General features: G+C 41.9%; 1 protein-coding gene across 4 annotated transcripts in view; it reads left to right on the plus strand.

The window, feature by feature from the left end:
- The window catches only part of LOC149322348 (protein sidekick-2), a 418,672-nt gene that overhangs the window by 297,136 nt on the left and 104,222 nt on the right, over positions 1 to 17,314 (plus strand). For all 4 annotated transcript variants that reach the window (XM_089540122.1, XM_089540139.1, XM_089540131.1 and 1 more), the window contains exons 3-4: positions 5,372 to 5,478; positions 15,214 to 15,361. In XM_089540122.1, coding sequence (XP_089396248.1) covers positions 5,372 to 5,478; positions 15,214 to 15,361 — 255 coding nt within the window. The remainder of the gene's footprint in view (positions 1 to 5,371; positions 5,479 to 15,213; positions 15,362 to 17,314) is intronic.

Consider the following 17,314-nt stretch of genomic DNA (forward strand, 5'->3'; position numbering starts at 1 on the left):
AATAATATCTCAAATGCAGTTATAAATAAAAGTGGAGAAAGGGGACATCCTTGCCTTACACCTTTAGTTACACTGAATTTTTCTGTTTTTCCCCCGTTAATTAATACTGTTGCTTCTTGAGATGTATATATCCTTTGAATCCAAGTATAAAAATTTTCTCCAACCCCCATTTTCTTTAATACCCCAAACATGAAGTCCCACCTGATGTTATCAAATGCCTTCTCCGTGTCTAGAAAAATCATGGCCAATTTTTTATGAATATTTTTTTCGTGTATATCAATTATATTAATTATATTTCTAATATTATCCTTTATTTTTCTACCAGGGAGAAAGCCGTTTTGGTCTGTATGAATCCAATTTATTAATACTTTCTTAAATCTGTTTGCTAAAATTGAAGCTAATAATTTATAATCTGCATTTAATAAAGCAATTGGTCTATAATTTTGGGGGTCTAATAAGTCTTTATCTTCCTTTGGAATTAAGATTATGTTGGCCTGACTCCATGTTTGAGGTAATTTGTCTCTAATACCTTGATTCATGGTTTCCACTAAATATGAACATATTGAGTCTTCAAATATTTTATAAAACTCATTGGAAAAACCATCTGGGCCTGCTGCTTTCCCTGATTTACTCCTTCCAATAGCCTGCGATAGTTCTTCCTTTGTTATGGGTTCATTTAACAGTCTTTTTTGTTCCTCTGTTATATCTTTTATTTCAGCTTGCTCCAAATAATCCTCAATTTTTTTTTGTATTTTTGTTTTTATTGTTTTTGTTTTTATTGTTTCAATGAGCTTGTGAGGTAGGTGAGGCTGAGAGAGAGTGACTGGCCCAAGTTCACCCCATGAGCTTCCTGGCTGAGGGAGACTAAACCTAGATTTTCTGAGTCTTAGAAATTTATCGCACTGGGGTAAAACCATTCCCCAGTGCGTTCTAACGGGGGCGAGTGGGGCCGCGCACGGAATGTGATGAGAACTGGATGGGGCCCAGAACGCGACTTTACCACACGGGGAATGCCGCCGTCGCCGCCGCACGTTCCAATTGGGTTCCAGAGGGTGCCATTTCTGGGAACTGTTTCAAAGCGTTCCCAGAAATGGCGCCCTCTGGAACCCTATTGGAACGTGATGGGAACATGCGGCGGCATTCCCCGTGCGGTAAAGTCGCATTCTGGGCCCCATCCAGTTCTCATCACGTTCCATGCGCGGCCCCATTCGCCCCCGTTAGAACGCACTGGGGAACGGTTTTACCCCAGTGCGATAAAGTCAAATGTCTTGTGTTGCTAACCTCTACACCACACTGGCTGAACTTTCATTCTCCAGTTCTCAGAGGATGACATTTAATTTAAAATAGTTGTTATTATCATTGTGGTTGCTCTTTTTGTATTATTACTGTGCCATTGTTATTAAAAATACCTATATCCCACCCTCTGTTGAAAGATATCCGGCCCTGTAAATAACCATGTTTTCACTTGACACTGAAACGATAGCAATGAAGGTACCAATTAAGCCTCTAAATGGAGTGCATTGCATTGCTGGGGTGCCACAGCAGATAAAGCACACTCTCATGTCCTCCAACATTATATTGCCCTGACTGATGGTGTGATGGGCGAATTTTCTGCTATAATAGATTTATAGAAAGATGGAGTCAGTTTGGTCAATAAAATTAAGCATTTTGAATTGAGCCCCCAAAAATTTAAAGAAGAGTTAGAGCAGAGGCATTTAAGGCACAAGCTGACCTAAAGTGTAGGCCTGAAACACAGAGAGCCAGGAGCAAACTTAGAGAGTCGTAATTCATTCAAGATAAGAAGGCCTCTGCTGCTGAAGGTTAGGAGAGAGGGGGCCAGGGTAGCCGAGGGGGAGAGTAATGAATGGAATGCAATCCTAATATTTGCATGTTTCTTTGCCCTGATTGCAAGAAAGCTGTATGTTTGAACTGTAAATTAACCAATAAGATGCATTGAAGAAGCTCTTTGTATAATCCACTATAAAAATAAGCCATTTTGGACTATTCGAGGTCTTGGGTTTTTTGGAACATAGATTTCCACCAAGAACATTTTTCCTTTGTCGGCAACTGGAAATAAACTTTGAATTCTCAGACTTCTGGGTCCTCTGTCATCCTGCTTCATCAAAGACCTGTGATTCTTGTGAGAGGAAGTCCGGGTTGCTGAGATTTCTATTACAATGGGTCATACAGGAGGGCCCCTCCAGCAAATCTCAGCTCCCACAATCATTGGCATTTCAAGCAATAGGCTATTCGTGGAGTAGCATTGTGGCCACTGGTACCTCTCATGTACTATTGCCCTTGCCAAGCTAAAACACTGGTGTCTCCTTGGTGCCCTGGACCAAAATTCTGACCATTCTCTGTACGTAAGACCTTCCTAACACATAGCTGCTACATGGGAAGCCCCTGTGCCAACATCATGAGTGTAGATACTGAACTCGCTGGCTCTGTTGTGCCTACTTGCCCTCTTTATCCCCAGGAAGTAGAGCTGAATTTTTCTGCATGCTGCAGGCAAACAACCACATGTGTGCATTGGGTGAGAGTTGTCCCTAGACTTTGCAGCAACTATTAGATGATCGCCTCTCATTATTAAAGTTTAATTTAAACTGTGTATTGGAAAGAACAAACAAACTCGTATCTAAGGAGCCTCCGGCACTTTTTAGTACTTGATTAAATTTAAGGGTGTGGGGGCTGGAAGCAGCCTGCATTCCTTTATTTATTTCCTCTGAGTCTGCATCTTCTGGTTTCTCTCATTGCTACCAAGGAACTGTGTGAATGCCTAAGATTACTTCTGTATCTCCAGATTGCTAACATTGATCTGTAGCCTGAAGGGAAGTGTTTTCTAGCTAGCCCTCACCCTGTTCCAGACCCATTGCCCCACTTCATCCATTTTTCCATGATTTTCTTCCTGTTTAATTCCCCAGTTGTTCTGACACCATCTCCTCCACCCTGCTGTCATGCTTGGAAAACACATGTATGACACAAATTTCCCTCAGTCTTATCGTCATATTGAGAAACATATTTATCCCATCTACTGAATACCAAATGAGTATTCCACTACAAAGTAAAACAGTTTCACTTAGGAAAAATTACTGTTTATTATACAGCTATTCCTCAACTTCAGCAAATGTGTCAAGTTCTCATTTGAGTGGCATCCAATCTTTTTAAAATCCATTCCCTAGTAGAAGGGTTTTCTTCAGTCTTGTGGTCTTTCAGGAGCCTCCAGTGCTCTCGTAAATGTTATTTCCACTCCAGATTTTAATCTGCATTTTAAAAGCTACATGCTGCTCAACCCTATCCCCAAAATTGCTCTAACAGCACCTTGGACAGCTCCTTTTAAATTCAGATTAAACCAGGGGAGATTCATAGACTCGTGACAAGGAAGCCACCAGCTGCAGCTGCATGAATGGGAAGTGTGTATCAGAATTGTTTCAACATGAACCCATTTCCCATGCTCACTGTTAGAGCTATGTGCCTGGCCCATAAACAAAGTCTGTATTTTGCCCAGCCTTGAGTTAGGAGGCAGGGAAATGGGAATGTGGTGATATAATATTCCTCAGAAGCAGTGGCCATTTGTGTCAATGCCATATTTAATGCTGCTGAGATTGAGAAAAGGTTAGGTAACAAAGAGGAGTTGCAAGTTGGGACGTTTCTTTCTCTAAACCTAGGGCTGAGTTCCCATTCTTTCTCTCAGTATAAGCAGGACCATGGAATATAGATGGTGCAGAGCTTGAAGCAAGCTCAAGAGTTCTGGCCTCTTGCTCTGGTTTGTTTCACTCTGACAGTTTTTGATGTTCATGTCACAGAGGAGAAATCTGCTTTCCTTGAACTCTAGAATCATAAAGTCAAAGTCAGGAGTCCAGAAGCCTAACATCTTCCAAAAGGACATTAGCATTTTAAGCACTGTTCATATTTCCACAGAAATTCCTCTTACCAGAGATGTTTCAGAAGGAGGCCATGAAAGTGGCCTCTGAATACATGACAGCTACTTTTCATTGTAAAGCTCCTCTTAAACTTATTAAAAATGGAGAGGTGTGGATAAGAAAGCATTACAGTGGTACAGGTGAAACCAGCACTGAGATATACTGTTGTTTTGCAACAGGAGAGCAACTGGCTTGGGCAGGGGTGAAGATTTTGCTGGTCAAAGACAGAGCACCCTACAGAGGCACCAAGAGAATTGTACATTACGTACAGGTGTAATAGTGTGCATTTGTGCATTTGTCTGGGGATGCAATATAATTGTGTTGAGCAGAGCGCAAAGAAGGAACAGGAGCTTATATAATCTTCCCTGACAGAAGCTCTGCTCTTTCTCACAGGTGTTCTGATACTTGGTGACCCTGGTACCAAACCTGAAATCTTTGCAGGTTAATCCTGCATAGCCCAGTGCTGCCTGTACATTTGAACAATTCCCTCCTTCCACCCCTAGTAACAATCAGTTCCTTTTTGCAATAATTAAGGGCTTGATTGAGTTAGATTGTGATTTTAACACAAGTAAGCATAGTTTTACAGCTTTTACATGACCTCCCCTCCTCCCCTTTATAGTTACAGGGTCTATTTGGGTGGGTGTGCTTTCTTCCTCAAAACAGCAGCTTGTAGCACTACATTGTGATACATGTTTTCAAGCATCTTGGCTACTTTCAAATAATGAGAGGGATAGATAATTTCTAAGAATTAGAACTGTAACCATAACTAATTACCATTTTACTTGGAACGGTAACTGATTACTGTTAAAGAGAAACTTCCCATTTTGTTCAGAGTATATGCATTCCTAGCTCATTTCATCTACAGCAATGTGGTCAGCTTCTCTCCCAAAAGAATTTGAAATATAAAACTCACAAAATTACAGAGGTGAAACAGAAGAAATATATTCCTGGGCAAGCAGATAGTGAACGAAGATGTAGCCTTCTCTTTTAATTGGGATGTGCCTGTGGGAATGAAGCCCATAGTATCCCTGATGAAAATGCAAAGTATCCGAAAGGCCATGTTCTGTACTTGGTAAGATCATTTGATGCCAGCATGTCTAACCTGCTGGTTTCTTTAACCCATCTGAATTTTTTATGCTCTGAGAACAGAATTCTCTCTCTCTCTCTCAATATATATATATATATATATATATATATATATATATTTATTTATTTATTTATTTGGTCCAAGCAACAGAGGATAAAAGCTGTCATGTAGTCAATCAACAAATAAATAAATAACACTTGTATAGATATAGGCCATGTTGCCACAGTGCAGACAACAGTAATTTACTTTAGCCTATCAGGAGATGTACGAGATTACAGTTGCCCTGGCTATGTACCTCATTGATTGTGTACTGCATTGATCCATTCAGTCATCTCCCTTTCTCTTTCTTTTGTGTGTTCTTAAGGTACATGATCACATCCTTGGACCGTACCCATGCCGGCTTCTACCGTTGTATTGTGCGCAATCGCATGGGAGCCCTGTTGCAAAGGCAGACTGAAGTCCAGGTGGCATGTAAGTTGAACTCCAGGGGTTTAAATGTGACTATATGTACTATATGTCAAGGGGCTCAGGGAGGATAGCAAAGTTGCCATTGATTAAAATGAGGCCAAAAAATGTGATAAGGAGGGCTTATAGATTTTTTAAAAGGCCTTTCAAATAGTAATACAATAAGAATAGCCCATGAGATGGAAGGAGCAACACTTTTCAGATTAAGCAGATGTTGACCTGAGTGCTTGTGTTGTATGAAACATGTATAACAAAGCACCAACAGGAATGATAGCTCAATGGTAGAGCATATGTTTTGGATGCAAAAGGCTTGGTCTTTACCATCTCTAGAAAAAAGAATCAAGCCACAAGTAATAGAGGCACGGTACAGACTACCCCTTTAGGGGCAGCCTGCACCCACCCCTTTTTTGCCGGGTTGGGGGCAGGGCAGCCTCACCAGCAGCCCAGAGGCACCAATCCGGCACTTTTCGGGACCAGGGAGACTCTCTCCATGTTCCCGAAAAGGGGTGTCTTGGAGCTTCATGCCCCAGGACACCCTGACAGGGAGAAAGGGGCTGCCCGACCCCTTTATCCCATGGCTTTGTTCCCACGGCTGTCTGGTTGCTGCGCGGGAATGAAGCTTGTGGCACCGCAACAAAAAGGAGCTGCCTAGAGCAGCTCCTTTGTTGTGGCACCGCAACCAGAAAGTGGTGCCATCATGACGCCACTTCCTGTGCACCACGTTTCGGAGCTCAGCAGTAGCACCGGCATCATGGCGGCCCCCATGTGGATGGGACGCCACTGCCGCCACGGATTAGGGTTAGGGAGCGTATGGATGGTGCATGCTCCCTAACCCTAGTATCGCTGCCACCATGCCCCATTTTGTCTGCTTGTATCGGGCCATAAATAGCCTTGGAAAATTATTGCCAATCATACAGGTAAATCTTTTCCTATGGCTACTAGAGTAAGAGAAAATAGAGCTGCTTGTACTGGAAATGTAAATAGAAATGTAAACAGCACAATAAAAGGGATTCTGCAAGGGGCCAGAATTCATAAATTGCTCAGATATGCAGCATATTTATACCAGCTTAGCATCACAGCCTTGCCCCAAAGAAATGTATCGGCAGTAGTTAGACATAATGTAAAATATTCTTTGTGCCTTCTCACAGAACTACAGTCTCTCAAATAACATGCTTTGATTTTACCTTGGTTTTATTCTGTGTCAGTTTTAATTTGTATTAGAGTTTACATTATTTATTTATTATATTCTTTAATCTTATTTTGTGAAATTTCATCAATTCACCAGTGTAGAAATACCATGTGTGTATGTGTGTGCGCACACGCACACATATGTAGGTGAATTGCCTCTCAGAGCACCTCTTCTCATGCATTTCTATATTTGTCTATAGCTTTCTCTTCCCTCATCAAAATTAGGAAATGCTTGTTTCAAAGATATGTTATGTAGTCTAGGTTGTGGACCCTTCCAAATCTTAGCATATTACTAGAGATGATCTGCCACTAGTACTATTTAACTTGCAAGGTATTGTTGCAAACTGAGGGGACAAGCAGACAAGGTCACTGGATACTGAGATCAAGATGGCCCTTTGTGAGAAAAATATTAGGTCAGAAATTATTGGGTGCTAAGTGCTCTTCAGCTGAGCCGTGCAGAATGGAATTTCAAACAACAGCTGGAAGGTAAAGATTCATAAATGCAAATTAAATGAAAGACACAAATCTCTTAGCAGTGTGAGTGGTGAACCAATGGGGACAGGATTTTGTCCATCTGGGACACCTTTTGTCTTCTGCAGTTCAAGTTTATAGGTTATTATGGAGGACATCACTCAGCCAGCTGCAGATGTTTTTTAATATAGCAATAAAGAAAGGGAATTTCTGTCTATTTGAGAAAGCACTTTCTGGTTTTATCCTGTTTTATTAATCCTCTGACAATAATCTGACCTTTTGTAGCTGTGCCAAATCACAGAACCTCAGACCTCAAAGATGAGTGTTCCTTTCCTCCAAGCTCACAGGTCACCTGCAAACATTTTCTTTTCTTATTTGTCTCTTTTGCTTTTATGGTTTTAATAAAATAATAAATAAAATAATAATAAAACTTTTATTTCTATCCCGCTTTTTGTTAAAAACAAAGTGGCTTACAAGAGTTAAAATACATCCATATATACAAAATACCCCCCTTAAAAAGACAATTAAAAAGTATAGAATTTAAAATTACATAACAATTAAAACCAATAAAAGTGGCAGAATCATAATATATATATATATTGGGGGGGGGGGGGGACAATCACCACATGGTTGAGTAGTTTATTCTGGAAAGGCCTGCCGGAAGAGATCAGTCTTGATAGCTTTCTTGAAGCTGTCTAAGTTGGTGATTTGACGGATCTCATCCAGCAGGCCGTTCCCCAGTCTGAGAGCGGTTGCAGAAAAGGCCCTCTGGGGCCTTGCATCCTCACTATACACAAAATTTCTATGGCAAATGGAATCATAACCTTTCCGTTGTCTTGTGAAAATCTAACTTTTTCCCACTCAAAATATTACTGCTAGGAGAAAGCTAGACAGGGTTGAGGGGCCTTGAGAGGATCTGGAGACTGAATTGGTTTGGAGGGGGTCACAGATGAAACTCCCAGTCTTAAGATAATAGTGGAGAGCAAAGAGCAGGAAAATTCACAGATCGGCTCTGAGTTCCATTAGCAGAATTGCTTGTGAAGCCATCTCTGAGGAGGCTGTTTTCCTGAAGTGTTAAATCCCTAAGATCGCTTTTAACAAAAGCAAGCAGTTCTCCACAGCAGCACCCTCTGGAAGGCAAGGAAAGCAAACAACGTTTATAACAATTACAGCACCATTGCCTGACGCAGGGACAAGCTGCCCATATAAATCAGCTCTGGTCTCCTGACATGGAGGGGGAAAGGCTGAAACGTTGATGACAAATCTTCAGCTGGCAACAGAGGAATCTGGATCCTCTGGCAGCTGGTGCCCATGGCATTTTGCTGGGGGGGGGGGGGGGGAGAGATGCTTCAGCACAGAAATTTGCATGTATGTGTCTGAAACAAAGCTGTTTTGTCATGGGGGCAGGGCAGGGTATTAGGTTGAAGACCAATACCTTGAAACACAAGTGTATTTGTATTTCTAATTTAAAGTGTCTCCCTAAACTGATGCTGTTGACCTTGACTATTCTGGAAAAGCTGTCATGGGCTTTGATCAAACAGCCTGGGATGTTCTAGATGCAACTGTGGTGGAGTCCTTGTGGTGCAGTGGTTAAATGCCTGTACTGCAGCCACTCACTCACAAACCATAAGATTGCCGAGTTCAATACCAGCAAAAGGGCTCAAGCTTGACTCAGGCTTGCATTCTTCTGAGGTCGCTAAAACAAGTACCCAGATTGTTGGAGGCAATTAGCTTACACTTTGTAAATCGCTTAGGGAGTGCTTAAGTGCATAGATAAGCGGTATAGACATGTACTTGCTATTGCTATCGGATAGGAGATCCAGAGGATTAGGAAGTCAGATACATATTTTACAACACTGGTGTACTGGTGCCAGTTACATGTGGATTGGTGTTTTGTTTTTGTTAGATTTTTCCTTCATTGGAAGCCTCATGTTGTGTTTTGAACATGGAAATCAAGAGTAGATACTCTGAACAGTTGGGGTGTTACTGATCCATGTTTGGCTATCATTAGTGTTTGTGTTTCCTTACCTTGTTCAGTCATTTCAAAGTCTATTTCGTCTAATATTCTTTGCAAGAATTTCAGTATCAAGCAGGCACTAGGTCAGGGCAGACAAACACAGAGGGTTGGAGGGCCACATACACCCTATGTTTGGTATATGCACTGCTGTGAGCCACACCCAACATTTTCCTGAATCCAGAAGTAGTGTTCTGGTCACTTCGAGTTATTTTTTCACATGTGGGCAGAGGGCACAATAGATGTTAAATAATAATAATAATAATAATAATAATAATAATAATAATAATAATAATTATGCTTTATTTATATAGCACTGTAGATTTACACAGCGCTGTACATACAAACAATAAAATACAAAAAAGTCAACCTGCTCATGGCATACATTCTAAGAAATAATAGCATAATACTTATAAATAATACATAACAATACAGGAAGGGGTTCAATAAAATAAGGCAGGCAACAATTAAAAATGTCAAATAACTAATAGTCACACAATGCCTTGGAATGCTTCCCTGAACAGGATGGTCTTCAACTCAGTTGTGAAACTGGTTAAAGAAGTGATGAGCCTTGTTTGTGGGGGAAGGAGGTTCCAGGAGTGAGGGACAGCAAGTGAAAAGGAACAAAGACGAGATGGGGCAGTGAAAATCCTAGGTTGAGAAAGCAGAGCTTGACTACCAAAATGGAGGCACGGGTGGGAAGGTGAGGAGAAAGAAGGTCTGATAAAGAGGGGCCAGCCCATGCAGGGCTTTAAAAGCCAACAACAGAAACTTATACTGAATATGGAAGGGGAAGGGGAGCCAGTGAAGGGATGGCAATAAAGGAGAGATATGGTCGAAGTGGTGGGCAGATGTAATAATGTGTGCGGCTGAATGCTGGACAGAAATTATAGGACAGAGGTGAGAAAAAGGAAGCCCTGCCAGAAGGAGGTTACAGAAATCAAGTCGCGAGACTACTAGGGCATGGACCAGAATCTTGGAAGTAGAGGCAGAGAGAAATGGTCAGATTTTGGCAATATTGTATAAAAAGAATCTACATGCCTTAGCTGTGGTCTGGATCTGGGGGATACACAACAGAGAAGATTAAAAAATAAAACCAAGACTGTGGGCTTCTGAGATTGGTTGAATAGAAATGTCATCCACAGAAACAGAAAAGGGGTATTGAAGAGTAGACTTAGGTGGAAAAACAAGAAGCTCCATTTCAGATATATTGAGCTTCAAGCGCTGATGCCACATCCACTGACAGATAGCTGTAAGACAAGATGAAACTTGCTGTTCAAGACCCAGAGAAAGATCAGGGGTGAAAAGATACAGCTGAGTGTCATTGGCATACAAATGATAGGAAAAGCCAAAAGAACTAATGAGTTTTTCTAGGGACAATGTGTAGAGAGAAAACAATAGGGGACCCAAAACAGAGCCCTGGGGAACTCCAACAGATAACAGAAGACGAAGTCTGACCACCCATGACCATTGTAAAAGATCTATCTGACAAATAAGATCTAAACCAGTCAAGAACAGTAACAACTAGAAGACAGTGATCAACGGTGTCAAAGGCCACAGACAAATCAAGAGTAAAGGCCATTAGCCTTGGCCCATAAAAGATTATCTGAGATCTTAGTGAGAGCCATCTCTGTAGAATGCTGTGGGCAGAAACCAGACTGAAAGGGATCGAGAATGGAGTCGGCTTCAAAAAACTCAAGACAGCAAGAATAAACGAGCCATTCCAAAACCTTAGAAAGAAAAGGAAGAAGAGAAATCAGATGATAGTTAGACAAAGAAGAGGGGTCAAGGAAAGGTTTTTTCAGAATAGGGGAAACGAAAGCATGTTTAAAGACTGAAGGGAAAGAATGCAGATCCACATCTCCTGGAGACATCTGAAGGTATAATTCTCTGTGTTCAACTCTCCTCCTTTTTTTCTTTTTTTTTTAGCAATGAGGACACATGTGGGGGCACACAAAAGCTCCCATAAATTGCAACGTCCACTCTTGACATAAGTGGTGGTAGTAGTTATCATTTAATCACAATTTGTGATCTTTCAAGCCCAGCCCTAATCTCTGATACATTCTTTTTTGGCCTTTTTTGCTCAGCAGTGTTATACAGCAGAAATTTCTTCGGGAATGTTGCAGTATCCTCAGAGGTCCTTCACTGCATACAGTTCTGTTACCTTTAGTCACTTTTCCTTCGCAGCAGAACAACCAACTAGGAGGACCATCAGTCATAAGGAATGCTTCCCACAACATCCCACCACCAATGAAAAGTTGCAATGCTTCAATTGGGAGTCTATTCTTGTGACAGAAAGGCAATGTGTGCCCCCCAAAAAAGCTCTCAACATGAAAGACAACAGGACAGGCAAACTTTCATTCTTCCTAGCTTATTGTTCTTCTTCAATCTCCTGGTATCCGGGCCACCTCTACAACTGAATAGGGTGAGACCACTAGTGACAGCTGGTGCTAGGAAACATGAAAAGATAGTAAATTGTTGATTATTCCATTTATTTATTTTTCACTGCAAAGGAGTGTGGAGAAGTGTTTGTAAATTTTTCTGCTTGAAGTTGCAAAAGAACCTGGAGGACTGTGAGTACAATTCACCTTGAATTTGAGGAGGTGAGCTGCCATTTACACTTCAGCCTTTAGGCAGCAATGTATGTCTTTGGATGGCTCTCCCTTCAATCTTCAAAGTTAACATCAGGCCTGTATGGGAAGCAGAGCTGGTTTGGAACAAGGCGGGGGAGTGACAAAGTCCGCATGTCAGATTAGAGCTTGCTGTGAGGACTTCAAAGGTCCAAAGGAGGAGAAGAAGACTTGCTGAGCCAAGAGTAGAAGAAGAAAGCTGAGAAAGAAGGCATGACCACAAGGCAAAGGAAGGCAACAGCAGGAGATGTTAATTCAGGCTTCAGGCAAGGTTGATAGGTACCTTTGAGATTTTCTCTGCTGTCATGGGTGCTCAGCTGCAGAATATACAAGTGCCACCCTAGAAAGAGAAATGCTGTACAATTAATCCTGATTAAAGAAGACACTTCTGAAAAAGGTCATGGGCTAGTGGGGGACCAGATAGAAGGAGCTTCTGGCCTGATGGAAACAACTGCTTGATTTTTATTGCTGGTTTCAGTGCTGGACCACAACAGTTGTAATTCTGCTCTCATTCCTACTCCTTCTCTTCTGGGTTTTTTCCCCTTTCCGTCTTTTCTTTCTTTTTCTTTGGAGGAGGGATAGTTGGCTTTGATGTGGTCCCTGTGCAGCCCCCATTTGCAGCCTTTGCTTGCCCTAGCAAGAGTTCTTGTTTTTAAAGATTCAAAATCCTGAATCATGCTTCCAAAAAGATAAGAGTCATTTCAAAGATGACCTGAGGTTTCTGGAGTTTTCTTTTCTTTTCTTTTGCAAGGATGCAAAAATTAAATGTGAGATTTGACATCCACTAACTGGCTCCATTACCAAGCAGCTAAAAGAACCCCAAATCCACCATTTTTAATTAACTATTCGTCTGCCACTGTGAAATGCTGCTCCAAAGTTGTGGTACAAATGCTGTGCCAGAACCCATTTCTGTTATGGAACAGCCAGTCTCTTGGGTACTTAGTTGTTTTTCTGCAGTTATGAATATTTGACATTGCTTGAAGAAAAACAGAAATGCCCATAACTCTTGCAGATTTTGTTTTTAAAGGAACTTCCACCACAGGTAGATGATTCAATATGAAATTACAAGTATGGGAGCTCCAGTGGTTGACATTCCCATGAATGGGGGCTTAACCTTCCTCTCTGACATTCCTTGTTAGGGGTGCTTTCCATCAGAAATCATCCTAAGTGAACTTGGTGCCTCATCAGCATTCTTGGGAATGAAGATCTATGAGCTGAAGCAGCAAAACAAAATTAAAATCCAGACAACCCCTGGAAAGTGTTGCAAAGAGGTGGAGAGAAAAGGAGCACCTTGTTGCTCAGAGCCTGAAAGAGAGCTTTGAAAACACAAGATTTAGTATACTGGCTTTCATGACTCTCTGCCTTTCTGTCGGGAAGAAAAATAACCACCTGAAATTGAGGAAAGGAAATAATCACCATCAAAAATTGGAGAAAAGGAGGGAGAACTATCAACCTCACCCAACTTTTTAGGTTTGTAAATCATACACAATGAAGATGTTCCAAACATTGAAGACTTCCTGAAGAACAAATTGCAAAACTTTGACTTGTGCCAAGCACTAAGCCAGGTATGTTTCACCTCAGCATAGTATCCAAGCTCATGCTTTAACTTGCCCATTTCATGTGTTCATCACTACCATTACCACCAACTTTTCTTGTCCTCCCTCAACAAGCACCTCCTCCAAACCATGGTGGCAAATCAGAAAGCTAATGAGAAATTAATTGGGCAGCTGTGCTAACACTAATGGCAAGTCGTTAAAAAGAGATTTTTTTTACATGTTTTTAATTACAGCAATTAAAGTAAGTCAATAAAATGTCTCCCCCCTTCACACACAGACCCATATTGTCATTAGTACTATTATTATTAAAGGTGCTATAAATTTTCCAACTCATGAACAGCTGTGCTAGGAGGAGGCACCAACTTCCATTTGAGTGTCAAGGTTATTGGTCAAAACAACATGTACCGAGGAGGGGGAAAGCCTTTGGATGTAAAAAAGAAATATTGGAGAGGTGTCTGGCAATTGTAAGAGTATGGGGTCACACATGTGGATGTAAAGTGGGTTGTACTGATAGGACAGGAGATAGCACAGAGTGTAGGAGAACAAGCTGGGATTTTTTTGTTTGTATTTGGGAGGTTTTTCCTACTACAGGTCATTACCAGTGGAGGGCATATGCAATGTTCATTGGTGTTGTCTGTACTATAAGGAATTTGTACAGGCTCAATGATGACCACACTTTAAAAGGGCTTCATTTTGGAGAAGAGCATATTCCCCCCCCCCCCCATTCCAGTACTGTAAATCATGGGCCTTTCTGGTGATTTGCTTTTTCTCAAGGAACTGATTTCTAGATACAACAGGAACATATATCACCCCACTCACATAATATAAGCTGTCACCTTTCAGCATACACACAAACAGTCATGAGACCCTTTCTCCCACATATTTTGGGAGGAGAATGTTGCACTTTAGACAGACAGATAACCTTTCATAATTTAAACATTGCGTGTGTATTTTTGTACTTAAGCAATCCATTCCACAGACCAAAATGCTACATGAGGAGATGTGTGGTGTTGTCAAGGAAAGGTTGAGAAAATCTGTCCAATTATCAAATGCCATTGTGACTTTTAAACTTGGTATTTTTTCAAAACTGGAGTTCTAGATCCACCAAATTGTAGGGCTTTGCGCTGCCCTCCTCTCTGGAGCAAATTATGACTAACATGATCCTGTGTATACTTGCCTAGATTGACATCCATTGGATAAGCTTGCACAGTAGTGACCCAGGAAGCTAAATGTGCCCCATCAGCACTGTATAATGGCTTGTGGGATATAATGGGACCTTGCCATCTGGGGGCTTGCCATCCACGGATTTGAGCAAGCCCCATTGTCCCCAGTGGTGGTGCATGCATGCAGCGGCCGTAGTGGCTGCACACATTGCACTGCCATTAGGGACAATGGTCTTGAGGTCTCACCTTTTCTTCTTCTTTTTGGGGGGTCTCCATTGGGGGGGTCATCCAGAATGGATCCTCCATGGATACAAAGGTTGAACTATACTTGGTATTCACTACAAGGAAGAGCAAAATTCTTGCCTGGAGTTGTGAGAAAGAGGAAGCAATCATTTTAATGTCTTCAAGTGAGTGTTAGATTATTATTATTATTATTATTATTATTATTATTATTATTATTACTGCTTTAACTAAACATTTGAGAGGTTGGCTGATACCATTTCCTTGCAGTGTCTAACCTTCTATTATCACTTCTGTTAAAGCACTTATTTTGCATGTGTGTGCATGTGTCTCTGTGTATATAATGTACCCATACACATACTTCAAGGATGGATTTGGCAGCCTCCAATGTCTGTCTGCTCCAAGCTGTGAGAATATCAGGTCTTGAGTTTCCTTGCTATCTGATTTTCTTTCTGGTTTTTTTTCTTTCTCCTTTCCAGACATGGGAAGCTTTGAAGGAACTGAAAAGCAGCAGAGTGTCTCACATGGTGAAGCTGCCGTCATCCGCGCCCCCCGCATCGCCAGCTTCCCTCGCCCACAGGTCACTTGGTTCCGTGATGGACGCAAAATCCCTCCCAGCAGCCGCATGTGAGTATAATGGCTATTACAGGGAGCCACCTTTAGTGATAAAAGATGTTTTAAAGAAGGTGTGTGGAAAAGTGCTTCCCTCCACCTTAACAGCAGAGCCATCTGTTTCTGCTCCTACCTTTGGAATAAAGGGCTGTAGGCAGCCAGGAAGCCAATCTGATAAAGCATCTGGTGATTGGAGCAGCTAGATGGCCTAAGACCAAACCATGCTACACCAGGCTTCCCCCAGTTGGCTGCCCTGGAGATCTGTTGAACTACAACCTCTATCATCCCCTGTAGACCTGAGTGAATATGACAGCGGTTGTGGTACAACACACCTGAAAAACACTGCCTTAAACTGTGATGTAAATCTTTGGACCTGGAAGCTTAAAGTAGTGCCCTCCAATAGATATTCCAGGACAGGTGTGGCAGTGTGATCTATTCTATGAGCTGGAAACTCTTTTGCTTTCTTTTTTGCTGTCAAATACAAGGACATCCTTCTCTCGTTTGCTGACTCATGCCGCTGTGCTTCTTGACAGATGTCAGGTCTATGTGGGAGATATATAAGGTCAAATTTGAGAACCACAAGAAACACTAAACACAATTCAGTTGCACTCTCTTTCCTTTTTATAGTGATTGACCTATCCAAAACTGCAACTAGGGCTCTTATCCTTGAAACAACATGTATGTGCACATGCACACACACACCACATATGCCCACAAACAGAGTGGTTCATCGTCATCTTGGTCCTTTCATATATATAGGCACTAAAGAAGTCAATGAGATTATATTACCTGTGGGCTAGTAACAGAGAGGTTTTCTTCTACTTAAGCCAGAAGCTGACAGGCAATGCAAATGCCCTCCCTTCATCTCTGCGTTCTCTGTTGTGCCCATGTGTCTCCCTGTGTACCTCGCAGATGCTCCCTTGCTCTCCTTCCCTGCCTGTTCCATCTCGGGAGCATTGCACGCAGTTTCCTTTAGGGCTGCCTCCATTCCATCACACTTGCTAGCTAACGGCCCCCTCAGGAACCACTGTGCCTAATGGCCCATGCTCCCACCCTGCCTCTGAGGCACCACAGAGCACTACTTGCATGCCAATTCCATTCAGTACTGGCTCTGTCAGCCGTATCACAGCAATTACTGCCGATTAATATTCATAAGAGAGTTCAGAGAGGTCCTTCCTTGAAACGTGGCTCCAGCAGTTGCATCTGTGAGTGGGAGATTCCCGTCTGTTGAATCCTGTTGACTTGGCAGACATAGCCATGGATTCCTGCTCTGCTAGAATAAACTGAACTTCTACTCCCTGACTTGCTAGTGATGTTTCTTCTGTTTGTGACTCACTGAGCTGAACTGTGGCCCTAGACGCAGGATTGTGTAATGTACATCATAGACACTTTCTCCCAAACATCACCCAAACAAACAAGCTACATGAATGTTGACAGAAGAATGTATGAGATGGCTAAAAACAGGACTGACCCTACATTTAGGGAGAGCAAGGTGACAGAGTTGGCAGAGTTTGGGGGACAGTGGTGACCATTCTTCCTCTTGAACTCTTCTAGCCATTATCCTATCTCAAATGACAGTTATGTGTATGTCACAGAACTCTGTCCTGCACCCTTTCCTGTGGTCCAAGGCTTTATCACATTGCTAAGTCGACTGCCAGTACAGTCAGCTTTGGAATGGGGATTGGAGGAACTGCCATTTGCCATTTTCCTTAAGCAGTATAATGTCTTGAACCAGCCCTGGTTACAACAGAACAGAAAGGGAAACGTAATTATGCCTATTCAAAGGCACACTTCCTTTTTTCTAACCCAAACTCAAAAGACAATCTCCATATTATCTTTCCAGTGTCCTCATAGCCTTGACAAGTGATGGGTGGGTGGGTGGAATCTGTGTCTTTTCCTACTCTCTCTTATTATATTGCTGCCCTTAACTGTCATCTTCCTTCAAGAGTCACTGTGATGACTGAAGAG

Source organism: Sceloporus occidentalis, unplaced genomic scaffold, assembly GCF_023333645.1.
Source record: "Sceloporus occidentalis isolate IW3139 unplaced genomic scaffold, rSceOcc1.0.p SCAF_1, whole genome shotgun sequence".
Lineage (NCBI taxonomy): Eukaryota > Metazoa > Chordata > Lepidosauria > Squamata > Phrynosomatidae > Sceloporus > Sceloporus occidentalis.